General features: G+C 33.6%; 4 protein-coding genes across 17 annotated transcripts; 2 read left to right on the top strand and 2 right to left on the bottom strand.

The window, feature by feature from the left end:
• Positions 1-3,510: 3,510 nt before the first annotated feature.
• On the bottom strand, positions 3,511-9,138 carry LOC103839288 (DNA ligase 1). 5 transcript variants are annotated; one of them, XM_009115797.3, is made up of 5 exons: positions 7,068-9,138; positions 6,436-6,494; positions 4,782-6,356; positions 4,605-4,704; positions 3,511-4,327 (listed from the first exon to the last, which is right to left on the bottom strand). In XM_009115797.3, exons 1-5 carry the CDS (start codon positions 7,174-7,176, stop codon positions 3,708-3,710), a joined length of 2,463 nt encoding a protein of 820 aa, XP_009114045.1. In that variant the 5' UTR covers positions 7,177-9,138; the 3' UTR covers positions 3,511-3,707. The 5 variants fall into 5 exon arrangements, with proteins under 5 accessions (XP_009114045.1, XP_009114047.1, XP_009114046.1 ...); XM_009115799.3 differs by having other exon boundaries at positions 3,511-4,318; XM_009115798.3 differs by having other exon boundaries at positions 4,605-4,701.
• A 241-nt stretch (positions 9,139-9,379) lies between these two features.
• On the top strand, positions 9,380-10,031 carry LOC103839289 (histone H3.2). The gene has a single exon (XM_009115800.3). It carries the CDS (start codon positions 9,445-9,447, stop codon positions 9,853-9,855), a length of 411 nt encoding a protein of 136 aa, XP_009114048.1. The 5' UTR covers positions 9,380-9,444; the 3' UTR covers positions 9,856-10,031.
• A 4,121-nt stretch (positions 10,032-14,152) lies between these two features.
• LOC103839290 (aspartate--tRNA ligase, chloroplastic/mitochondrial-like) lies at positions 14,153-22,444 on the bottom strand. 10 transcript variants are annotated; one of them, XR_004450821.1, is made up of 17 exons: positions 21,132-22,442; positions 20,968-21,057; positions 20,557-20,856; positions 20,300-20,398; positions 20,134-20,214; positions 20,009-20,066; positions 19,665-19,907; positions 19,486-19,542; positions 19,090-19,193; positions 17,828-17,885; positions 17,704-17,751; positions 15,642-15,700; positions 15,440-15,519; positions 15,027-15,171; positions 14,861-14,912; positions 14,715-14,758; positions 14,153-14,623 (listed from the first exon to the last, which is right to left on the bottom strand). XR_004450821.1 is itself a non-coding variant. In XM_009115846.3 (7 exons), exons 4-7 carry the CDS (start codon positions 20,357-20,359, stop codon positions 19,738-19,740), a joined length of 369 nt encoding a protein of 122 aa, XP_009114094.2. In that variant the 5' UTR covers positions 20,360-20,398; positions 20,557-20,856; positions 20,968-21,057; positions 21,132-21,511; the 3' UTR covers positions 19,707-19,737. The 10 variants fall into 10 exon arrangements, 1 of the variants encoding a protein (XP_009114094.2); XR_004450824.1 differs by lacking the exon at positions 17,704-17,751 and having other exon boundaries at positions 15,043-15,171; positions 21,132-22,443; XR_004450823.1 differs by lacking the exon at positions 17,704-17,751 and having other exon boundaries at positions 15,474-15,519; positions 21,132-22,443.
• Positions 22,445-22,628: 184 nt separating this feature from the next.
• LOC103839291 (polyadenylate-binding protein RBP47C) lies at positions 22,629-25,202 on the top strand. Its single transcript, XM_009115801.3, has 6 exons — positions 22,629-23,083; positions 23,749-24,217; positions 24,287-24,330; positions 24,424-24,554; positions 24,635-24,731; positions 24,820-25,202. The coding sequence occupies exons 1-6, from the start codon at positions 22,742-22,744 to the stop codon at positions 24,994-24,996; spliced, it is 1,260 nt and encodes a 419-aa protein (XP_009114049.1). The 5' UTR covers positions 22,629-22,741; the 3' UTR covers positions 24,997-25,202.
• The last annotated feature ends 232 nt before the right edge of the window (positions 25,203-25,434 follow it).

Here is a 25,434-nt window from a genome sequence, read left to right as displayed (position 1 = left end):
TTATTTTCACACTGTATATTAATATATAGTTAGATGTTTTTAAAAAAATATTACTATCTAACTGATACAACAAACATCGAATAAGAAAAATATATAGCACAATACAACAACAAAAATATGGTCTGAATAATAAACTAATGTATCACAAATGAAACCATTTAATTGTTATATTTTGAAATATATTTGAGTAATTATCCCAAAAATAAAATATCAAAAACAAAAAAAAATGTGTGCGGACATGTGATATAAAACAAATACGTAATATGGAAAATGTATTATATATATATACACTGTTTAATATTTACAAACTATCAATTGTATGAAAAATATATACCCGCGCGGGTGCGCGGATCAAAAGCTAGTCAATACTATTAAAAGGGAAGGAGTCCTAAAAAAATCTACTTATAAAAGTTGTTTGAACTCTTTTATTAACTAACAATATTTTTGGTCTTACCATAATATTTAACTAATAACAGTACATAACCAAATATTTCTCTAATCATAATTTATATATTGATATTGTAGACATTTATTGTTACCTATATATTTGGAAATGTTAGCATCAGTTATGGAGTTAATTTTATATCCACCTATATATTTGGAAAATATATATCTTTTTCAACCCACATATATATTTTCTCTGGGGTTGATTTTTATTCAATCAATATATTGATATCATTGAACGATATATTTTTGATGAGAAGTAAGCTCGACAAAATGTGAGTAAGTCGTGTGTGTTAGATATATTAATAGGTAAATGAATTAATTTAATAAAATGAGCTGTTATTAGTATGCTTATGTGGTGGTCGAGTTGTTAATATATAGGTGGGTTTGTGTTAACTAGAGTAGAACCTCTATAAATTAATAATGTTGAAATTTTGAAGTTTTATTAATTTATAGAGATAGTAATTACAAAAAATTTCTTATTTAGATTTCTTATTTAGATTTCTTATTTTAAAATAAAAAAAATATTTGATTTTAGTGTATAAACATTAATTGTTATTTCTGAAATTTGAAATTTATATTAATTTTATTATATTATTTGGTGTATATACTATATATTGCATAGAGCTTAAATGTGGTTTTAGATATAATATTACTAAATTTTATCAAAAATATATGAAGTTTTAAGAGAATATAAAGATACTTACATTGTGAATATAAAAAAATATATAATAATAGGTTATTAAATATATATAATATGTATACATATAAATTATTAATTTATAATTTATAATTTTCATGGGACCATATATTTACATATAATTTTCTAAAAAAAAATTATTATCTTATTATTTTATCGATTTGTGTCAATTTTTGAACCGGCCCAAGTTGGAACCGGCGAAATTTATTAATTTATAGGGATTATTAATTTATCGAATATTAATTTATAGAGGTTCTACTGTATAAGGTTGAAGTATTAAAAATTGTTAAAGGTAAAAAAAATTCTGAAAATATGATGGCACAAAAATAATATGTCATCATTTTTTTTTATTAACATAATATGTCATATTATATTGTAAGGATAATTATTAAAACGATTATGTTAGACTAAATTATTATATGACTGAAGAATAACTTATAGTTAATGAAGAGGTGCAACAAATTTTACAAGTTGATTTTTGAGATGATTTGCTTTTAATAGTATAGAAAGATATAAGTTGTGATGTATGTCACAACTTTTGTAATTTAATAAATTCATTGTTATCAACTTATTACAGAATTTAAACATGTAACAATATTTTATATACTTTGTTTTATTTTTGTGTATTTTGATAGTTAATATACATATAAATAAATGTGACAAGAATTGTTTCTATATATATTTACCCCAGTTTATAATTTCTATACTACTAAATATACAAATTTCATTTTAAAATTTGAACACATTCCTCGAATCCATAGTGTTTATTTAAACCAAATATATATATATATATATAATTTAGTCTAACATATATATAATAATTTTATGTCAATTGAATCAAACAATAAACCGCGTTTTGAAAACGTCCGGTCCGAATCGCGGTTCTATGCCAATATTTATGTGAATCCACATTATCTTATAAAAATTTATTTAAAATAATAATAATTTAATTCCAAAATTAAATCCGCGCTTTCTAAGCGCGGATCAATATCTAGTATATTATTAAAACTGAAGTATCTTTTGGTACTGTTTGAAAATATGGATAACAGTATAAACGAGAATTGTTTGGAAATATGGATAGTAGTATAAAAAAAGAAACAAAATATCTTTTTAGTAATATCATTAATATAATTACATTAATTGTCTTTCTATATTTCACTCAGTTTAACAATTTTATTAATTATATTACCTTAGCAATACATCACATCATTAATTATATTATCATAATAATAGTGCATATTTATATTTATTATTTAATCAACATTAACTTTGTGCCAATTATAAAATCAAAAATGTAAAATACTGAGTTTTGCATATAGTTAAACGTTTGGCTTAGTTTGTTTTACTAAAACTTTTTTCCATTTTAGTTTTAATCGGTAGAAAATTACGTAGCCAAAAATATAATTCAAAGACATGTTTTTGATAAAATAATAACTTAAATCAAAATAATAAAAATGTGTTACATTTATTGTCACTTAATGTTTCACTCCATATAATTATTTTACTAAATAATTTTTTTTTTATATTTCACTTAATTTAGTTAAACACATTGAAAGAGTTTTTTTATTTAGTTTATAAAATCAGTTAGACATGAACATTGGCTATCCGTTTAGGTACGAGTTGTTATGTCCAGCTATGTTTTTTTTGTTTTGAAATTAAGTCTCACTTGAATATTATAAATTTATGTGTAAGTTTTGAGTTGAATCTTTCTGGATTTGGATGAGTTCAGTTCTAATGTATATGAATCTAAAAATATATAAATAAAAAAATGTATTTGAAATGAGTTCGGATAAATGTAACATAAATAATCATATTACCCAATTCAATTCATGTCTTTTAAATACAATTTGTTATATTACGACATATCTAAAATATATAACACTAATTATGAAAATCAAATATTAATGCATAAAAATATAGGAACCAATATTTGCGTTGGTGCACGGATCAATCTCTAATCACTGTTAAAAACTTGATGATTAAATTACTTTTTCCATATTCCCGATGAAGCTATCAGAATTTGGGTCGTAATGTAGATAATCGTTTATTTTTAATGTTTCATCTCTAAGATCACAATAATTTCAGTTGAAGTGGCTCTAAAATATATACATGATATTATTTACTCAACTCCGGGAATAAGCCACGTAGCATTAGGTTTTGGTGCTCTAGTGGCAACTCATAAGTCTCGATAAATCTAATTTTCATGGGTGAGGCAAAGAGAGTTATGGATGGTTCGAGCTTGTTCTAGGTTGTCTTTAATATACTGTACTAGCTCGAACTATCCATAACTCTTACGTATGTACAATCTCTTCATGGATTAGAATCGACAAGTTTCAATCCCTATACTATGTAGAAATATCTAACAATAACACATATAATAAACTAGATTAATAAGTAGACATAAGAATCTCACTCTGCTCATTGATTCGATTTCCGTACCAATTATTTGCTCACAGGAGGTGGAAAATATATACTTTCAAAGTTCAAACAAAATGTTAAGGAAATGGATTACTGCCTCGAACCTAAAACGCTCAATTTTGACCCGGAAAATTAAGAGTAACAGCTATATGCATATAAGATCTCTGGTTATCTCCTCCAAGAGTCCATTGAAGACTTCCCTCTCTACGTCCCTTATAACATCATCTTTCTCGATGAAGGCGTGCATCGAATCATTCCAACCCATATCCCACATGGAGTTTAAGTTTGGGTCTGTATAGTAAACATCTCTTTCCAACACTTTTGGTAAGTAGTCTTCAACAAGTGATTCAGTGTAGCACTCCCTACCGTAAGTTCTCAGCTTCTCGAACTCTTTGCTTAATTGTCTAACAAGATGGTCCAATGAGTTTACTTTAGAGGAACTAATGGGTACCTTCACGAAAGGATGGACTTTTAACTCTTGAAATCTTCCTTTTCGTTTCATTATCTCGTAGCCACAATCGAGGAGTAGGTTCTTGTCTTCTTGGTGGTAATTGTTCCCGCCAACTTCATGAAGGACATTGAGAGGAATGTTAAGTTTGAAAAGTGCCTCGAATGTGTCCAGAAATAGTTGACTTTTCACAACTATCTTCTTGAGGTTCATTTCATTTGCAGACAATGTCTCTTTTGTTTCTTGTTTTCGGCGTTCTTGTCGCTTCTCCAACAAAGGTATGCCAGCTTCAACCTCCCCTTTGCTGGCTGAAACAACTGGAAATTATTTTAGTTTCTTTTACAAATATAAAGAAATAAATGTGACTTGTTGCACAAAGTGCTTATGGTCTTAAACACTATTATGTGTCCAAATTATATAAATTCGCATAAAACATTGTATGACATGAAAACAGTACAGTCGACTACTGTATAGTACCTAAAAGGTGCCTAGGGGACGCTTAGACCGCATTTTAGAACATTGACTAATAGTGATATTAAAGGTGCAATGATATTGACAACAAGACAAAGTGATAGTGCATAGTTTGCTTCTTACCTTTATATACTGTCTTGGAAAATCTTTCTGAATTTCCATCAGAATTTGGTACTGGAGCTTGTTGATCCACCCCATCTGTAAACATAAGCTCTTGATGCTGCTACACATCTGAATCCAGTTAGAGACAAATATATATATATGCAGATGGTATGTGAAGTTAACTAATAATAAGCTTACATTTTCGGATGGAGCTTGGCATAGGACTCTCTCCGCAGCTATTAGCAGAATTGAGTCATCTTTGATATCTTTCTTTTTCTCAAACACATTTCTGTTTGATGATTTGACCTCAACGCCTGAATCTTCAGAAATATTGATGCATGTGTCTGCTTCTACAGCTTTGGTCTTATTACTGTCATTGTAACTTCTGAGTAACTGATCTTGTTTCCCATTTGCTTCTCTGGAAACAGGTTTCTGATTCTCTGGTTGCTTCATTACTTTGCAAAATCCACCATTTAGATTTTTCTTTTCGCGGAACTCAGCTTCATGTACCTCTCCTCCTTTTTTCTTTTCTAATACAACAACATGAGAAAAGATTTTCCTCAGAGATTTAGCTTTGTCTATGACTGGTACTGAGCTCACAGGTTTTGGTGGATGATTGGTCATTACGCCATGTTCTTGATGCCTTTCTGGCTTCAACTTCGCTTTCTTGATGCTCTTTGCTTCTTCTTTCTTCCCAAAACTAAGTTTATGCAAAGGCTTTTCTTGGCTCCTTGTGACAGCCTTAGGCTTATCTTCTGTTGGAGATGAGGTCCTTCTTATAGCATTTTTCGTCGTCATTTCTCCATCCTTCTTGTTTCCTTTTCTGCTGTTTGGATCATCCTTCTGCTGAGACTTGTCTTTGTAGTTTATACCATTAGTAGTTCTCTGAGTCTCCTTATGTAATACTAAATCCAATGATGTTGAGTTCCTCTGATCCTTCAGTTCAACAATTTTTTCATTGGATTGTGTTGCTCTACGCCTTGTGAGACTCTCCGCAGACTTGATGGATGCATCATTGTTGTTCTTGGTCTCTTTTTCCTCTTCTGGAAACTCTCCTATTCCCATCAACTTCGCCACAACATTCGGAATCCTTCCCTTCTGAGGCTTATGTTCGGTATCTTCGCAGCCACTTGTTTGTCTTCTGTGTTTGTTTTTAAGCGCCAGTAGTCTCATTTCGATGTCCGTCTTTGCGGCTTCTTTTATCTTTCTGTTATTTCGATTCCGAACATCTTCTTCTTCTTCTTCTTCCCCATCCTCATTTTCTTCAAGTAGCTTGAATCTGTTTTGACTTTGTTTCTTGGTGATATATTCGGAAGAAGCTTGTTGAATATCTACAAGCAAACGAAGAGACTGTTCCAATTCAATAGCACCTTCCATGTGTTCTTCTCCCCCGCATTGTATTGAGTACCTTCCTTTTCGAAAACTGAGGCCGTTGCTACATGCTTTAATGATCTGATTCAGTTTTTGAGCTCCCTTTGATATTTCTTTGATATGGACATGAACCATGGGAAGTTGTTGCTGGCTGCTTGAACAAAGATGTTGCTGACTGCTTCTTCCCAAAGATCTCTTTCCTACTTCATGAAGGAAGCTAATGACTGATGCATTCCCTGAAGGATCTGCTCTTGTAGCCTTCCCAGCATTTTCAAGTGCAAATGCTAATGCTTTTGATAGATCGATGCTCCGGCCTCTTCCGTATGGAACTATCTGATTTGAATCCTCCGTGCCGCTAGTGAGAAGACTGGCTCCTCCATAGTTGAAATCTTGAAATGTTGTCTGAAAGGAAAACAAAACATTTAATTGTCACTAGACAATAGTAAGATCGACTCATTTGGAAATATTCTTCACAGCTTACAGATTTTGATCTGGTTTTATTAGATCCCTTAAATCCTCTGTTAGAATATGCATAGTTATCTGCAACCATATATAAAAAACCAAAATATCATTACTGAGGCTTCTATAAAGCTATTATTCATAGGTTGTGATCGTTTTGAATTTCTTAAACCTCTTTTCGAATAAGACGTATCTATTTTCTAAATTATTTAAATACTCATTTACTTTTTCTACTATATAAGCCACACATTATGGTGCAAATTTAAAACTAGACGTATTTTAAAATTTTAAACAGTAATTTTGGAGTCGCTTGTATAATTTTATTGTAGATGAAAATTGAAAAGCGTATGAAATGTTTTCCTAAAGTTGGAAACTATTAAAAGTATACTAGAATGAAAATCTGGAAAAGATCTATGTAAAAAAGTAACAAAATTCTGTCAAATTTTGTTTATGTAAAATTATTTTTGTCTTAAAAGAATTGTAGGGTTCTATGAACGTAACCAGGGCTCTGCTATCACATAACACAGTTTGAATCTCTAGTTCGATTATGGACTTAGATGGTTGACCGAAAACTTATGCGGTAATACATCAAATCTTTGTCGGATTCTTCTTCTACATTTAGATCTAGCAAAGGAAATGTTTATTGAATCTGACCTGTATCCTGAGAGATTGAAAGCCGCTCCTTCCTTACACGAAGATCATCTAACAACTTCTGTGCAAAATCTGACCGCTTCATCATTCCCTTCTCTCCGTTCGAACTCATCGTCTGCTAGTGAAATCTTCTTTTCACTCTAAGTACAAAAAATAAGAGATACAAAGCGAAGCCTCTTATCATTTGTGTTTGGGTTATTTCTAAAGACTCCGATACCTTTTCTTTCTTTATTTGGTTTCATTGTTTTCTTGACTCCACTTAATCTTTGGTTGAAATGGTTCTTTCAGTGTTTGGTGGGAAAAATTCTTAGTAGTGATAGCAAAAATCTAATTGATAACAATCGAAGATTCTACAAATTGTATGTGTGTGTTTGATAGTTGACGTGAACGTTAGGCCCTCCTGAGTAAAATGTGCGCTTTCATATATAACTTCGATTGCAAGTTAAGCAATGACGAAGGCCTTTCCTTTGCGACTTAACTTTCAAGCCTTTCTCACTCTGTTTTTTTATATGCTTAAGCGTCTGGTGGAGCCTGAGGCCTTTGAATTTTTTTATATGAAATTAATAGAATTGAATCCATATAAACTATTGTTGTTGGAAAACCCCCAACACTACATATAAAATATCAAATTTCTAAACTATTATAAGAAACTATCATGAAACTGAAAATATAATATTATTATGTCTTTTGTTTCATGATAATATTTTCAGAACTAAATTTTTTTAGCAAGATAGATGGTTAAATCTTTTTTATAACATTTCATATTTTATATGCTATTACCCTGAGTTAAAATAAATGAAGTTATTGGGTGGAATAATTTCGTGTGCTTGATAGTTAAATCTTATTCGATACAAAGTTTGCTAGGTACTACTACTACATGATATTAGGGATCTTTAAAAGTTACAATTTTCAGACTGAACAATACATAATCATTAAGCTGGACATTTTTACATTTTTACATTTTTCACTTTTTGTAATTTTAAAGTTTCTGTCAAGAAGCTTTAACTGAGCTTTCACACTGGAAATGTTTGAACTAAGTTTTGTGAATCTATTGTTTAGACTTTTATCCAACTTTCTCATACACATGAAATAATCTTTCGACAACACTTTCAATGCATGTGACAACATTTTTTTCTTTCAAATTGTCCTTATGTGTTTGGTATCCTTCTACCTTCCTTTTTGTATTACTTTCTTTCTTTTTTTGAATTATGTATTCCATGTGTATTTAAACAACCTAAAAACGTATATATAAAGATAAGAGTCAAGTGTGTGCTTTGATTTCCCTCGAGTTGTAAAGGTTAAAACTTAGCCAGATAATAAGAGTTACACAAAATAATGAAATTTGGATGTAGAGATTTCCTCAAGAACATATTGGTAGAATATGAAATTCTTTGTGTTTAACACTGAGCTTCACAAAACCTAGGAAATTACTTATCAAAAAAAAAAACCTAGGAATTTTTTTTTGCTTTAACTTTCCTTATTGTAACCATCACGGTACCTCCCTCCGAGCCGTTTCCGGCCATGGGTCACCCTTAATCTACATGACCAAGAAAATATATAGCAACTCCCACCGAAACAGCAAAGCTTCATGGATTCTTATGATCTCTAAATATACCTCCCATGTTTGTACATATTCTGAAGAATATGAACTAATTGATGGTCTCAAACCTCCATATATGTTCTAAAGGAAGCTCCTCCCCTAAGGTCCAAAACTACATCATGGGACACTTTATAGGGGACGGCACCAAACATTGACAAGGTTCATACTCTGAATAAAAAACTTTGGACATCTACGGACAAATTTGCGAAAATTAATACTCAATATTATCCCAATAACTATTCTATACAAAGATCAAAAAGGCTCATACTAGATCGCGTGTTCTCGGTTAAGCCTATTCGAGAACTTGAATGTCCTAAATAAGGTTCAAACACGAGAGAGATAAAGTAAAGGAAAAATTAACGTATTAATTCGAATTACTAAAATTGAGAAACAATCTCAAAATAGTGGATTGTTATGTGACGTTTTATCGGGCCTAACAAAACTATATAAGTTGGGCTTGATCCAATGAGCCTTTATATTAGAATTCCAAGACCTAGCATTAAATTTTTGAAACACGCGCCTAAAGTTAAAAATCTGAAGGAAACTAAAATACACTCAGCGCCAACGAAAACTTATATGATTGGTTGGTTTACATATGACGAGGATCACTGAACCTCAAACAATCCTAACCGTTGATATGATGAAAGATCCAACGAACGAAAACAAACGTTTCTCTTTACTGCCCTCATCTACGCTTCTTTATATAAAAAACCAAACCACTCTTCAGAAACACATCAAACAAGAATCAAAAACTTCTCTTTGCTTTTGATAAAAACCAAAATGGCTCGTACCAAGCAGACGGCAAGAAAATCCACCGGAGGAAAGGCTCCAAGGAAGCAACTCGCGACGAAGGCGGCGAGGAAATCGGCCCCGGCGACCGGAGGAGTGAAGAAGCCGCACAGATTCCGTCCCGGAACGGTGGCGCTGAGGGAGATCAGGAAGTACCAGAAGAGCACGGAGCTTCTGATCCGCAAGCTTCCCTTCCAGCGTCTGGTCCGCGAGATCGCGCAGGATTTCAAAACGGATCTGCGTTTCCAGAGCAGCGCCGTCGCGGCTCTCCAGGAAGCGGCGGAGGCTTACCTCGTGGGGCTGTTCGAGGACACGAACCTGTGCGCGATTCACGCAAAGAGAGTGACGATCATGCCTAAGGACATCCAGCTTGCGAGGAGGATCAGAGGCGAGAGAGCTTAAGGAGGGTGCAGAGGACTAGACTAAGATCGAGTCGTTTCCGTTTTGTTTATGTATATCGTTTGTTTTAATGGTGTTCGATGAAATGCTTTGATGAATCAATGATCAAATTTTATCTTAATTTTCAGTGAAATGCTAACAATGCTTATGATCAATGTTTAGTTTTTGTGCTTCACAAATTTTTATTCTCGTAAGCATTGTTGGTTTTGTACATCTTGCATTAACTTAGTTATTCAATAAAGCGAGATTGTTCACTGATTTATTTATTTTTGGTTATTCTTCTCTAATTTATGAAACATGAACGATCAGTGGAAGTGGAGAGAAGGTGTTTTTTAGAGTGAATTAATTAGCTTGAACCCAAAAAAATGATGAAATTAGCAAAGTACCTACGATGAAACAAGTTTGGGCTGCACAGTATAAAAAGTAAAATGAAATTACCTCTCGGTCTTTTTGTTGCTGGAGGGTTGTTTTAGGGGATTTGGTTAGTTAATTAGGAATATGCCCTGTTCAAAAACGCAGCTGTTTCGGCGTTGTTCGGAGGTTGACCGCGGTGAATATGTCCAAATCGGTATAGCTAGGCGTTGATCCGCGTAAGACCATTTAATTCCCGCGTTGACCGCCTAATTCCCGTCTGATTTCCACCTAAGTTTTTTTTAATGTAAATTTGAAACACAGTTGATTAGTTTTACTCATTATTGACAGATTTTGTGTAATTATTCATTACTAAATAATTACAATTAGCTATCAAACCCAAAACAAACACATAATTACTTCATTTAGAAATTTTTTCCGTACCAAGCAAACCATAATCTAGATGTTTGACGAATCAAAACGTGGCTGTTTAAAATTATATATAAAAATTATATACAGTAGAATCTTTATAAATTAATAATATTGGGACTTTGAAATTTTATTAATTTATAAAGATTAATTTACAAAAGTTTCCTTATTTAGATTTCTTATTTTAAGATATATTTATTCTAAGATAAGAAAAATATTTGATTTTAGTGTATAAACATTAATTGTCATTTTTTGAAATTTGACATTTATATTAATTTTATTGTATTATTTGGTGTATATAATATATATTGCATATAATTTAAATATGGTTTTAGATATAATATTAACTAAATCTTATCAAAAATATATTAAGTGTTAAGAGAATATAAAGATACTTCCATTGTGAATATAAAATAAACAATATAATAATATGTTCTTGTTTATATAAAATATATATACATATAAATTATTAATTTATAATTATAATGGGATCATATATTTACATAGAGTTTTCTAAAAAATTATTATCTTATCATTTTATCGATTTGTGTCAAATTTTGAACCGGACCAAGTTGGGACCGGCAAAATTTATTAATTTATAGAGATTATTAATTTATCGAGTATTAAATTATAAAAGTTATACTGTAATTATGTATAAGAAAATGTGTCATCATGTTTAAAATTAGCTAAATATGTTGTCAATAAAAAAATATTATAAATATATTAAATTGTATTTAAAACTAGGCTCCGCGTAATCTCCGAGTACTCCCCGATTTTTTGGTAATTCGCTAGACCTGGAGTTGCCACCCACCTAGCGTAGTTCCCAACGGGGGGAATATGATTAGAAGAGTCCAAAATTAAGACATAAATGTCAACAGTTACACTTTAGGTATATAGCTAAATAGTCGTTTAAGTCTGTGTATACGATGCAAATTCACTTTTTTTTATAGGTCAAATGTTACATGAGGGAAAATCCTCAATTATCTTTGTTATAAAAATAAATTTATTTTGAAATTGTCCAAACTAATAAGAAGTGTTCAAATACCTATAAAAATAATTTTTGTTTTTAGATCATTGCTTACTCCGGCGAAAAAAATTATTGGTTGGTGTATTTTAATGTAATTAGAAATTCAAACTAAATCTAGTATTATTGATTTCATAATTTTAAAATTTATATTGAAATCATATCTTATTGGTTTCATGATTTATAAACTATAATTCAAATGACTTGTTATTCAATAATACAAATTTATTAGTGGATTTGATTTCATAATAGATATAAATTTTTTTTATTAAAACTATAAAAAATCAAATCTGAGGAAAAAACCTCCGGATTTGTAAATACTAAATAAAATTCAAAAGTTAAATTTGAAAATCTGTATATTTTATTTGGATTTTTAAATACTATATAAATTTATAAATCAATTAAAATCCATAAACCAATTATACAAAGAGAGAATAATGGAAAGCAAATGAAAGATTTTTATACTTGAGATAAAGTATCAAGCAATCAATGAGCTCTTAAACACTTCAATACAAAATCCAGTGAACTGAGTTGAAATCTTTAGAAATACTAGTTGTGTTCCGGCGCTACGCGCCGGGTTCATATGTTTTAATCTCTAAGGATTTCAAAATTGTTTTTGTGATTCATTTTGTAATAGTTAGTGATAGTACTGTAAGTGGTTCTCATTAATCGATTCAAAAAAAGAAAAGAATAAATAGCTGATAGTTGCACCGATTTAAATGTTAGCTGAACTTAAGTAAAATTGTTGTTCAAAAACAGAAACATGTAATACTTGTGTTTGTTTTTTTTTTATTATCTAGTTCGAAGGAAGATACAAATTCGTTCATCCTCTTAAAGTAGTAAGTATCCTCGTATGCTTCGTCAATGTCACGGATGACGCATTCAGTTAAGGGCTTCATTGTAGACGTATTGTTTACATACTCTGTCTTCAAATCGATTCGGAATCTAGAAAGTGAACTCTTAATCATTATCCAACATTAATTGGATCTGAATTGACTGCTTTCTCACGATAGGTTATCCTTATTTTGTTTTTCCTTTTTCGAAATTGCATATGCATAATTTTAATATATCATAAAGATACGAACCGTTGTCATAATTTTCATCTGCAGGTTGGCGAAGATGGTTGAGTCCTTTGATAGACTTATGGCGGTAGAAATATTGATTTAACCCCTCGATGTAGTGACATCCGTGCGGAAGTCATTATATTTTTTTCGCAAATTATTTTTTATTTGTTTGGGTTGGTTCTGTGTGCTTGTATCGGTGGTTGTGTGTTGTGAGATATTATTCTCTGTAAAAAATTGTGGAGGTTTAGATACACTAAAACTATAAATTTATAATATTGGGACTATGAGATTTTACTATTATAAAGTTATTAATTTAGAATTTTTTTTTAATTTTCTATCTTATTCAATTTTTTTTAGAATTTTTTATCTTAAATATATATATTTTTTTTTAAAATAAGAAAATATTTTATTTTTTGTATAGAAATTAATTAATTTTTTGAAATTCAACATTCATCTTGTTTTTATTATATTATTTGTTGCATATAAAATATGTTTCACAGATTTTAAATGTGGTTTTAGATATAGGTTTACTAAATCTCATCAAAATATATTAAGTTTTAATTTAATATAATATTTTATTTGTGCATAGAAAAAATCTATACAGATAAATTATTAATTTATAATTTTAATGTAATTATATATTTACGTATAATTTCAAAAAAAAATTATTATTTTATCGATTTGTGTCATATTTTGAACCAGTTTGGACGGGAGAAATTTATTAATTTATTGTGTATTAATTTATCGAGGATTCATAGTAGCATAAGTTGCATCAATTCTTTATGTTGTTGGATGACATGTTATTGTCCACACTGTTTTTATGAGGGTTGTTATGTAACATGAGAGCTGTTTTACATGTATTTCGTGCAAAGATGTTCCGATTTGTTTATAAAATTGATCTTTATGGTTTTATTTATTTCCATTCAAGTTTGTATATCTATCATTCTCTGCATAATATGGTTATGCCATATTGATATAGGTAAACAATAGAGATACAAACCTTCTTTAAGGCTAATTAGAGATGATGGACTCATAAGTCAGAGTTGTTTGGTGAAATTCATATACACTTTTGTAATAAGCAAACAATCTCATTTTTATAATGGAATTCATATACTTTTAAATCGAAAAAAGTGTAGAACATGAGGGTGTTTTTTTTAATATTATTAACAGATAGCACTTTGAAGCAAATTCTATAGCTGAGATGAGAATATTGACGCGGATTACGGGAAATATCAAGTTGTCTTGTAGGATAAAATAGTAGTAGTGGCTGTGGGGAGGACTTTTTTTTTTAAACACACTAAAATCATAGCAACATTAACGAATTAGGGCAAGGCTACTAAGAAACATGTTGCGTCAAATGTTTAAATATTAGGTTTTCTTTGGATACATTCCATTCTTAGTGCGGTCAAGGTGGCTACTTTGACAAATAATGTAAGTAGATAAATAACAAAGGCTGAACATTTGATTTATGTGGAAACTAAGAAGTAATTCATATTTTAAAAAGCCAAAAAATTCAGGGTGTATGAAAATCAGAAGTGAGACAAAGACACCTAAGTGCCCAATCCCTTATTTGCATAGCATAAAATTTATAGAAATAATATTAAGCACTGGGAGTTACGATAGAGTGGTTTCATGACAGTGCTTCATGAAGAAAACTAAGCTCTTCAGGCCTTTCTTGTTGGTTTTCCTGACCGGCTGACCCCTTTAGATCAGTAAATCTTCTTAGGGGTGAGTTCAGAACGTAGGCATTCACCTCCGCCACTGTAACAGTCTCCAGTTTCCTAACACCACTGTACTGCGTTATATAGTAGATCACTGCCAGATGTGGCACCCAACACCAAAGGATTCATGGTCGACCGTTTCAGAATCTCGAGCTCTTCAACAACATTATAGCGTCCAAAGTCTGTTATATAAACACGTCCACTTTTGAGAATATTACTATGACTTGGTTGACATTAAAACATCACTTGAAGAATAGAACAGAAATTACTGACCTTCCTACTGACCAGTAACAGCTTGCATGGTACCAAACTTGAACCTAAAAGCAAGGAAATAAACGTTAAAGCAAGGCATAGGTGCACATAATAGGAACAACGCACACAAAAATACATAAAAGCTTCTAGATGAAAGAATATCATACCTAAAACGTGATTTTGGAAGAAGACCTCTAATAAGGACAAAATCGATACATTCTGCACACCATAAGCATATTTGTTAAGTGTAATTGACTCGAGAGAAACAGAAGTTAGAAAAAACAATTAAATGAAGACTGAGAAAGCAGAGTGATAAAAAAACAGCTGCTGTACCCGGATTAGTGATTACCAGCGGCAGTGCAGGTTGGTTGGAACCACTTGTGGCGTTGCTCCTGAAACAGAAGGCTGTGTGAACCCTGGGTCATGCTTGTTTAAATCATCAAGTATGCTCTGCTAAGCAGCTTTCTTAAGACCATGCCTGCATCAACACCACAAAACGGTTCAGAGTTAGTGTCCGGCAGTCCAAATATTTATATATACATATCTATGTGTTAAAGATGGTGCCATGATCCTTTTCATTTAGACCCAGTCATGTGAGTATTTAACATGACTTTCAAATAGATGATACTATGCCGAGGACTCTGCCTTCAAGCTAATTGTTTTTTAGAGATTAGACAGTCTAAAGTACCTTTCTAGTCGTAAAGTGAGCACTATATATAAAAAGTAGAATCACATAATTGAAGCACCTGATTCAGTATTGCACTTTCGGATTCAGCTTACCATCAACCTCCAAAATGCGACTCAGAAGTTTTCCATCTAAATTCTCCTGTTTGAATACATGAGAGCCGACAAAACCGGAACTCAGAAATAGAGCTTATGAATTGATTAGGAATATCAGACTAAACATGAATATAGCTAAAAAAAAAGAGAAGAAGAGTGGTGAGTCACCGGTAGAGAGGGTCTATGTAATTGTTCAACTCAGCAACACAGTCTTCTTGGAGTACCATCTGCAGAATAAAATAAAGGATGCAATTTAATGGTTTAGGAGAGATTTATAGAGCAAACAAAAGATTTCTTATAAAGGGAAGTACTTGAAACGAAAAGAAGGTAACAACCAGAGACCTTACAAAAGGACAAAAGCAATTTCATACCAAATATAAAGAACAGAAAGACGCAATATTTGCTATTGATCAAGCTATATAATTCACTTAAACGAAAACAAATGATGAAGGAAACAAATACGACCAAATACCATATGCAGCTTATGATTTGCTCTTGCCTCGGTGATATATAACCTGTAGGAGGAAAATGATCGTTGATATATAACCTGTAGACGTTTCACTTGCCAGTGCTCAGCTTCTCGGGAAGCACAACGTTATATCCATTATCTGGTGATGATCAGATAAAGAATCAGAAGCGGTAGCTAAGAGAGAAAGAGAAGAGAAGATGGGATTACTGACCGAGACAGAGTCGCCGGCGGTGGGATTGGAGCTGAGGAGGAGAGGGGAAAAGCGAGAAGACGTGACGAGATGGGAGTGGATAGCGTTTATGCGGCGGCGTGTGGCGGAGGTAGAATCCATTTTGTTGAATAAGGGTTTGGATTAAACATCAGATTAGGGCTTTGTATAGAAGGAGAAAGAGGGGAATCTGGAATGAAACCATTAAAAGAGGATTTAAGAGCATTACAGATTCACGAAGGGTGAATTACAGTAACAGCGGAGGAATCGATCGGTGAAGAGGAAGAGGAATAGTCATAAGCTGACATGGCGATTTAAAGCAATCCTATTGGCCGATTTTTTAATCTGACGTGGACAGCCTCTCTATTCCTCATATATCCCTTTTAGTATAGGATAGATCTACTTTTTGATTGATATCTCAGAGTGAGATTTTGCTTATGATAACCATTAAGAACTTCTGACGCAAGAAGAACGGTCTCCAAGGGTCGACGGTTTTTAACAAAAGTAGTAAATTGCTCTTGAGACGATCATCCAGAATCCTACAGATAAGCTTATATAACATGCTCAAACATGATACTGGTAGGAAGTCACTGATATCCCCGCTCCTCTTCTTTTAGGAATAAGAACAAGGCTAGTAGAATTCAATGATGACGGCATAAACAAGTTGGCGAAAAAATGCTGAACTGAATCGTTTATCTCCTGACCCAAGAAAGGCTAAGATGCCCTGAGAAACACTGACGTTAAACCATTTGGACCAGGCGTACAGTTTAGTGGAAGACAAAATAACCTGGATTTGATCACTTCTCCCGTAATGGCCATTAATAGCTGATCACATTGTAATGGCCAACATTGGACTGTGATAACTCGCTGTAAGATTCTTGGGAGACGAACACAAAAAGCCTCTGTTGACAGTACACATAATACAGAAGAAGTGATCGATCACAATTTGATGAACGTTTCCTTTGGTGACCCATCACCCTTAAGAAGATACTTTAATTTATTGAATTTCCCGCATTCAGAACCACAATGATCATATGGAAGAAAGTTGTATTAACATCTCCAACATCCAACAATTTTATCCTATAACGTTGCCTTGAAAAGCATTCCTCTGCCAGCATTAAAAACACTAGAGTCTTTGTCCGCGCTACGCGCGGAAAATGGAGGCTGAAGAAATTATTAAGTAACATTTTTTAATATTATTAAGAATTTATTTGCTAAGTTCAATTATGTTTTTTTTGGAAGTTGACATTTTCTATAAGTTTTTGACATAGGTGGATGGATTAAAATGTCAGGAAATAGATGATAATAAATTAGTTTAAAGGAAGAAAAACAGATGAGAAAATATTTTGTTGCAGTCAAACAAAATGAAAGATATTGAGGAACAATAATGTTTTTAGGTTGAAAAGAATTGTACACCATAAAGGTCACACTTATCAAAGCCACCTATGCGATCAAGTTTGATAACTCAATTAGTTATGAAAAGATACTGTGAAAAATATATTATTTTATCAGTTACAAAAAAAAATATATTATTATAATTCACTTAAACTTACAATCATAAAACTTTGGTTTGAACGCTGGTGGATTGCATATCTGGTGGACTACGAAATACATTCATAATTTAAAATGGTATGATTTTGAATAAGGAAATACTATATCTTAGGAGTCATGACACACTTTTTGGTTTGTTGCGTGATCCGAGTGGACGTCCTCTTTTTCTTTTTATGTGTGTTCCCTGTAGAAGTTTGGAAACAAAAAATTTTAGGTGTTAAAATTATTTTATTTTTTTTGCAAAAGAGGTTGATTTTTTTTTGAGGAGTTGGTTGCATTGTTATCCTATCGCGATGGAATAGGAAATGGATGCTTGTGCATGGTCGGATTAGTAAATATTTTAAAGTTTTTCATTTTGTCGAATAAGTATATTTATGAATTTGGCTACTTAACAGGAGTTAGGAGATTTGGGGTTTATGTAGCAGAATATTGGCATTATGTAATATTGACATGGCTATTAATATTGATGACACATTGTATAGCTAAATATGACATATATAATTATATTTAATGTTAATTTATAATTTTGGTTAAGGTAATAACTCATATATTACAATTCATGTTGATATTGTTTTTTTTAGTAAATTTTCAAATTATGATAATAATTCATACATCATCACTAAAATAAATATATTCGAATATGATAATCAATTTCAAAATATTGTTTTGTTTTAATATAATTATACAACTTCATAACTAAACTTAAAAAAACAAAATTCTATACTTAAATAAATACTTAATCGTTAAATCTTTAGTATTTTATATATCAACAATTTTTAAAAATTAGTTTTAATTTTTGATAACTATACAATTATTTATACAAATTTATTAATTATAAGTAACCAAAATAGATAGATAGAAAAATCTATCTAAGTCTAAGATTTTAGATATATACATATATATTCTTAAAATAATTTCAGAAAACAAATATATTTTTATTTTAAGTTTAGTTAATTTATATTTAGTTAATTCTATTATATGTAGTTAAAACAAATACTAAAATACGATTCTTGGTATAGCATACAAATAATTCAATGAAAAAATAATCTATGATTTTTCAAAAATTGATTACTAACCTTCTTTAGTTTTATCAGATTTGTCGAGAGCAGCTTCATCCCATCTATAGTGAAATTCTTAATTTTGTAGTTTATATGTAATTATACTACAATATATTTTAATTTCTATTTTATTAGGTTATCAAAACGATATATGAGTTATGTATTTAAAAAATATTTTCATCGTTTATATGGTTGTTGTGTTTTCAGAAATTTCCAATTTACGTTCCTTCAAGACTTTTGATCTTAAGTTTTGCAAGGCTTTGGAATTTTTTTAGAACAATACGACTTATCATTCGAAATTGGAAGATGCAATTATTATTATTTACTTACGAATTCTGTCAGCAATTTGTTATAAGAAGAATTCACCAGCTATACGGTGAGGGTTCAAACTGATACTTGCAAATATCAAATCCGAAGCAAATGCCACAACACATCTGTATAACAACGTGGCTTGTCAGATTATCAATTTGATATGCACAAATAAATCCAACTTTCAGAAAGAACAGCATTCTATAGATTTGTCAATGTTATTTAAAAAGTCTGATGATATTTTAAGAGTCTCAACTATGATCTAAATTTATCAATCAATGATCCTATAAACACCATCAGTTCACTCGTCTCCAGTGACTGTTGCTTTTTTTAGACGCTGAGAGGGATGTTACCAAACGAATAATAGCTATGGTTCAGGTGATTTACACATATGAAGTAGATGGTGGAGGTACTTACCGATGCAAGGCTTGGTCATCAGAAAGCTTTCCCTTTGCTCTAAACCAATACCTTAGTCTGCAAGAAGACTTTGTCAGAATAATAAAACAAAACCAAAAAAAGTAAAGAGAATTTGATGCAAGTGATGAGTTTCATGTGTAATCAATCACATGAACCAGGTTAGTAAAGGTGAGATATACCACTACCACATCTCTACTTACTCCTCTTCTCAGAGCATTAAAGACATAAATGATGCTTGTGATGAGATCGCTATTAGTTGGTGCGGATGGAGAGATCTTGGAGCTGCTTTGGATCGACTTCCGAGGGAGTTCTGGTTAGTGCACATTGCGCAGTGGTTGTCTTTGGGAAAGCTATTACATCCCTTATGGAACTCGCACCTGCCAGCATCATTACCATCCTATCTAATCCATAAGCAATTCCACCTGCAAACAATATACCAGATGCTCATCAACCATGCTTGAACAATCTTGTTCATCATCATCATCATCATCATCACAAGAGTGGCATCAAGTTATTGATATACCATGAGGAGGAGCACCCATGTCAAGAGCCTCCAGAAGATAGCCAAACTTTGCTTCAGCCTGTTTGTAGAAAACAGCATGAGAAAAGGCTTTTCTGTAATAATCAATCAAACAAAGTGATTCTAACCTCTTCAGCTGAGATGCCAATGATCTCTAGAACCTTTTCTTGGACATCCCGCTTATATATCCTTAAACTTCCTCCACCAATCTAGTATACATCAAGACAGTGTATCAAAACAATCTCCAAAAACATTGTTCCATGAAAAAGTAAAATGGCCAAGCTGTTTATGTACCTCGACGCCATTATAGACCATGTCATAGGCAAGAGCTCGTGCAGAAGGTAAGTCATCCATATCTTCAGGCCTAGGAGCTGTGAATGGATGATGTAATGCCTAAAGAGACATTTTTCATATTAGCAAACAACATAAAATGGCTATTAATCTCATTAGATAGTCAAGTTGTTTACGGTAGAAGCATTTTTACTTTTTCAAACTGCTTCATCTACACTTATCTCAAAAAAATCTTAAGCGCATATTTACAATTCTAGTACCCGTCAATGTTCTTCCGCCGCTTCACATAACGACGCAAGCATTCGGATTATCATCGCTGAAAATCTGAGGTGCTAAGTATTCAATCGTATCTCCATCCTCACCCGGAAAATACGCAGACCCGTGAGCAGGCTGAGCCGCCACGTACTGTTTCTCTTTTGCGTTACCATTCTTGGCCGTCGCCACAATCTCCACGCTACGTTTTAGCTTCTCAGTCAAACTCCTGACGAGCTTTTTCACGTCCATTGTTCCTTTAACCGTCACCAACTGCTTCTCGTGATCTATTGAAAACCCACTCACACCTGCCGTTGCAAAAACCAAAAAATAAAACGTCGTCAGCGTTTTAAACTAAAAACAGCGTTTTGAAAACGCTGACAGAACTCATTGGTTTTGTCGTGTCTCTCTCTTCAAACCTTTGGCTTTAGAGACAGTCTTTTGAATCTTCTCAATACACCGTTCACGGTGGAAGTCCACACCTTCAGTACCGCCGTTGTAACCGGAGCCTAACACAGACTTTTAGAATCAGATTCTTGGTTTTGTAATAATACGAACGGTTAAGTAAAGTTCAAAGCTTTACCTCTTTAGGTTTCACATCATAAGCAAGGACCTCAAGCCTCTTAATATAGGTTGAGTAAGAAAGTAAAGATCCGATTGTTTGCTTTCTCGCGAGATGAGCGATGGACGTCGGCGAGATCGGCGGGGAAAGGTGGTGGTTGGAGAGAACGGTTTCTCCGGTGCAATGGGTTGTCGTAAAAGTTTGTTCTTCCTCTCCGTCTCGCTTCCGTTTGTTCTGTCCAACGTCAGCGTGTTGATTCCACGTCCCTACCTCAAGCGGGAAATTCACAATGGCCTTAGCCCCTCGAAGTTTAAACGCTGCTTGGTCGTAACCCCTAGCGGCTTCGATCTCCGTGTCAAACGTCCCGAGCGAAACCCTAGTTCCCCGACGGTTCGGATCTTGGATCTCCGCCGCGAATTTCACCCACGGCCTCATCCTCACTCCTCTGTAATGCATCTTCTCTTCCACGGACACATGTACGGGTAGCTGCTCTGGCTGGGGATTTGCGGTTGCGAATTGGATCCACTCGGTTCTGTTCGGCGGCTCAATCTTCAACGGCGGTTTCCGGTTCGATCTCGAGGCTGAACCAGAAACACCGCGTGGATTCGATTGAAACGTGAAAGATGATTCGCTCGATGCTAGATGAGACTTTATGATAAGCAAATGAACTTTATGAGACTTAGATGTGGAAGCGAACGAGAATCGGAAGTGGTGTAATGGGAGGAAGACGAAACGGAGAGGTCCGTGTGTTGTGTGAATGAACGAATGACATGGCAAAAAGAACTCATCCTATTGGCTGATTTAATTGCTGACGTGGACAGCTTCTCTGATGCTCATATAACCCTTTTAGTATAGGTTAGATTCATTGACCCCTACTCACTAGCCAAAGTTTCATTTTCCAAGTTCAAGCTGGAGGGATCATTCAAAGCAAGCATTTAAGTTGTTGTAAGAGCTTCCTTAACCTTAAATACTATTTTATCAATGTGATTCCCTTCAGCTTGAAACATATAGCTGTAAGAGTTGAAAACATTTTCTTCAAAACTAAACCAACCTTCCGTTAATAGAGAGAGGAAAGATGGTAGCCAAATTACAAAAGAGGGGACCATAAACTGGCTTGACATGGCCGTTAAAAGATGAAGTGATGTAAATACTTGTCAAAAAAGTGCACAACATTAGTTTAAATGTGAATGTTTTAAAACCAGAAAAGTCATAAACGGATTGGTAGTTAAAAGGGTTTTAAATAAACTTGAAGCAGTTAATGATCTAAAGTTCATTTTTACTGAAAGATTTTTTGTATCAAAAGCCCTAATGTTGGCTAACACATAAGATTTGGGGTAAAATTCACCCCCCCCCCCCCCCCCCCCGAAGATAAGGTAAATTTGCTGACGACGGGGACGTTCGTTAAAAAAAAAAGGAAGGAGAATGTGCGGAAGATTCTAATCGAACGGTCAGGATTGAAACTTTCTTTTTAACCATAGAGTTTACTTTCCTAGGGCAACTCCCTAAACCTAATTCAGTTTCGCCATAAGTAGCAAACCGCAAACTACTCTTCAAAACAGCCGAACTCTCTCTCTCTCTCTCTCTCTCTCTCTCTTCCAGTTTCATCAATCACTCACACACACAACGCACGAATGGCTGATACGAAGGTCCAATCCCCGGAAACAACGGCGGTTGAGGATAACAACCACCAACGAATAACATCCTCATCTCCAACGCCGCCGCCGCCACCATCTCACTGGATGGGGATGAGATACCCTTCGCCCATGATGATGCCTCACCATATGATGTACCCGCCGCCTCCTTACTCTCCCTACCACCACCATAATCATATGTATCAGCATCACCATCACCAGTCTCGTGGTAACAAACACCAAAACGCGTCGAACGCTGAGAATAAGACGATTTGGATCGGTGATTTGCTTCACTGGATGGATGAGAATTACCTTAATTCTTGCTTTGCCCCCGCTGGAGAGGTCTCTGCTTCACTCTCTCTCCTTTATTCATTTATTTTAATTGTTTGTGTCTCTGCTTTGTTATTAATGATTTGTTATTAATATGTTTTGACTTTTGCGATATTGAAGCTGGCAATAAGTATTTGTAGTTTATTTTTGAATTAAATTTGATTGTTTTGATGTTTTTAATCTCTCGTAGTGTCCATTTTTATTGAATGTGTCAAGTTTAGCTGGTCTGTCTTTATGTGTGTGTGTCTGCGTAGTCTTCGTTTAAATGTGCTGACTTTTGCAATATTGATGTTAGTTGAAGCTGGACAATAAGTATTTGTAGCTTCTGTCTGAATAAAGTTTGATTCTTTGGATGTTTTTTTTCTGCTGTAAAGTATGATAGTGTCAAGTCTGTTCTGTCTTTTATGTTTGTATGTCTGCTTAGCCTTCGTTTAAATGTGTTGACTTTTGCAATGCTGATGTTATTTGAAGGTGGACAATAAATTTTTGTAACTTCCGTTTGAATAAAGTTTGATTCTTTGGATGTTTTTTTTTCTGCTAAAAAGTAGTTTGATAGTACTGAAAGTGTCCAATCCATTTTTCCATTTCTTAATTTATCTGAATCTGATATGCTATACTTTGAAGCTTTTGTGGTGATGTATATTGACTCTGTTATGTGTATTCCTTTCATGATGTAGATGGCGTCAGTTAAGGTTATCAGGAACAAGCACACTGGCTTGTCTGAGGGCTATGGATTCGTGGAATTCGATTCCCATGATATCGCCGAGAAGGTTTTGCAGGATTTTAACGGAGTAACCATGTTACAGTCCGACCAGCCTTACCGTTTAAACTGGGCTAGTTTCAGCACTGGCGAAAAGCGCCTAGAGAACGGTCCTGACCACTCTATATTCGTGGGCGACTTGGCGCCAGAAGTCACCGATGAACTGTTGCATAAACTGTTCTTTGATAAATACCCATCTGTCAAGACTGCGAAAGTCGTCATAGATGGCACTACTGGTCGGTCAAAGGGTTATGGCTTTGTGAGGTTTGGAGATGATGGTGAGAGGAGCAAAGCTTTGGTGGAGATGAATGGTGTGAAATGCTGTAGCAGGGCTATGAGAGTCGGTGCTGCTACTCCTAGGAAGCCAAATGGTTACCAGCACCAAGGTACTTTGTCTGATCCTTTATCCAAACATGTGTTTTGAGTTTAGTCTGAATATCTATGGGTTTTGTCAGGTGGTGGAGCTGCTCCACGTGATGGGGACTCATTGAACACAACAGTAATTTTGTTTATCTCTTTGTCTGTTTTTACATGACTGTGGCTGTAAGAAGGGTTGGTATGATGTTTAGTTATCTGTTGTTTATATTGCCAGATATTTGTTGGAGGACTTGACGCTGATGTCACTGACGAAGTTCTTAGACAGCCTTTTGCTGGTTTTGGTGAAATAGTATCTGTCAAGATACCAGTTGGGAAAGGATGTGGATTCATTCAGTTTGTCAACAGGTACTATTTTAAGGAATTGTGGATATGTTTAAGTGAATAATTTTTTAATCCTTTTGTCTCTGTCAACTTTTGTTGTGCAGAGAAAACGCAGAAGAGGCTTTGGAGAAACTAAATGGTTCTGTAATTGGAAAACAAACCGTTCGCCTTTCATGGGGTCGTAATCAAGGCAATAAACAGGTAAAACCGTTTGGCTTTCTTTCTTTGGTTTGTGTATGCCCACCATTATTTTTCTTATAGCTGACTGTGCATGGTGTTCTTTATGCAGCCTCGAGGTGGGTATGGAGACCAGTGGGTTGAACCGTTCTACAGAGGACAATACTACAATGGTTATGGATACATGCCATTACCACCACCCATTGACCCGAGAATGTATGGTGCTGCACCTTATGGAGGTTATCCTATGTACGGTGGTCATCAGCAGCAGCAGCAACAAGTAAGCTGAGAGAAGAATAAAAGAAGTTAAGGTCGGTATGAGACAACAATGTCTTATCTCTGTCTCTTTGCTTTAGATCCTGAGCAACGAATTTTGATGGAACTGTAGTAGTGAAACTCATTTTTATTTTAGGGATTTTGATTGGATTTATTTATTTTATTTGACTATCACATTATGGTATGGAACTTAATTGATTGCTCTTTGGGGATTTGATATTTCTGCCTTTTAGATATTTCGTACGATTAGGTTCATAAAATCACAAATCAATAGCCATACTATTTATGATTTTCTTCGATCTGAAACACGTCGGTTGTTATATAGGCTTCCTAAAACCATACTGTTTTTACTTAAAAAAATAAAGCAGAACACTAGAGATGTAAGTGGTGTTTCAAAAAAAGAACACTAGAGCTGTAACCCGGCCGCACCCAAAATCCGGAAACCCACCCA

The sequence above is a fragment of the Brassica rapa genome, chromosome A09, assembly GCF_000309985.2.
Source record: "Brassica rapa cultivar Chiifu-401-42 chromosome A09, CAAS_Brap_v3.01, whole genome shotgun sequence".
Taxonomy (NCBI): domain Eukaryota; kingdom Viridiplantae; phylum Streptophyta; class Magnoliopsida; order Brassicales; family Brassicaceae; genus Brassica; species Brassica rapa.
Note: the sequence above shows the minus strand (reverse complement) of the source record. Positions and strands in the feature narration are given on the sequence as shown.

What these genes read in the sequence shown, in the direction of transcription:
- LOC103839288 (XM_009115797.3), bottom strand. Translation starts at nt 7,176, where the DNA reads ATGAGTTCGAACGGAGAGAAGGGAATGATGAAGCGGTCAGATTTTGCA. An exon ending in GCCAAGCTCCATCCGAAAAT is followed by an intron (nt 4,705 to 4,781) that starts GTAAGCTTATTA and finishes TCAGATGTGTAG; the next exon opens with CAGCATCAAGAGCTTATGTT. An exon ending in TTCCAAGACAGTATATAAAG is followed by an intron (nt 4,328 to 4,604) that starts GTAAGAAGCAAA and finishes AATAATTTCCAG; the next exon opens with TTGTTTCAGCCAGCAAAGGG.
- LOC103839289 (XM_009115800.3), top strand. Translation starts at nt 9,445, where the DNA reads ATGGCTCGTACCAAGCAGACGGCAAGAAAATCCACCGGAGGAAAGGCT.
- LOC103839290 (XM_009115846.3), bottom strand. Translation starts at nt 20,359, where the DNA reads ATGGATGACTTACCTTCTGCACGAGCTCTTGCCTATGACATGGTCTAT. An exon ending in TGGTCTATAATGGCGTCGAG is followed by an intron (nt 20,215 to 20,299) that starts GTACATAAACAG and finishes GATGTATACTAG; the next exon opens with ATTGGTGGAGGAAGTTTAAG. An exon ending in TTGGCATCTCAGCTGAAGAG is followed by an intron (nt 20,067 to 20,133) that starts GTTAGAATCACT and finishes TTCTACAAACAG; the next exon opens with GCTGAAGCAAAGTTTGGCTA.
- LOC103839291 (XM_009115801.3), top strand. Translation starts at nt 22,742, where the DNA reads ATGGCTGATACGAAGGTCCAATCCCCGGAAACAACGGCGGTTGAGGAT. An exon ending in AAATGGTTACCAGCACCAAG is followed by an intron (nt 24,218 to 24,286) that starts GTACTTTGTCTG and finishes GGGTTTTGTCAG; the next exon opens with GTGGTGGAGCTGCTCCACGT. An exon ending in TTCATTCAGTTTGTCAACAG is followed by an intron (nt 24,555 to 24,634) that starts GTACTATTTTAA and finishes TTTGTTGTGCAG; the next exon opens with AGAAAACGCAGAAGAGGCTT.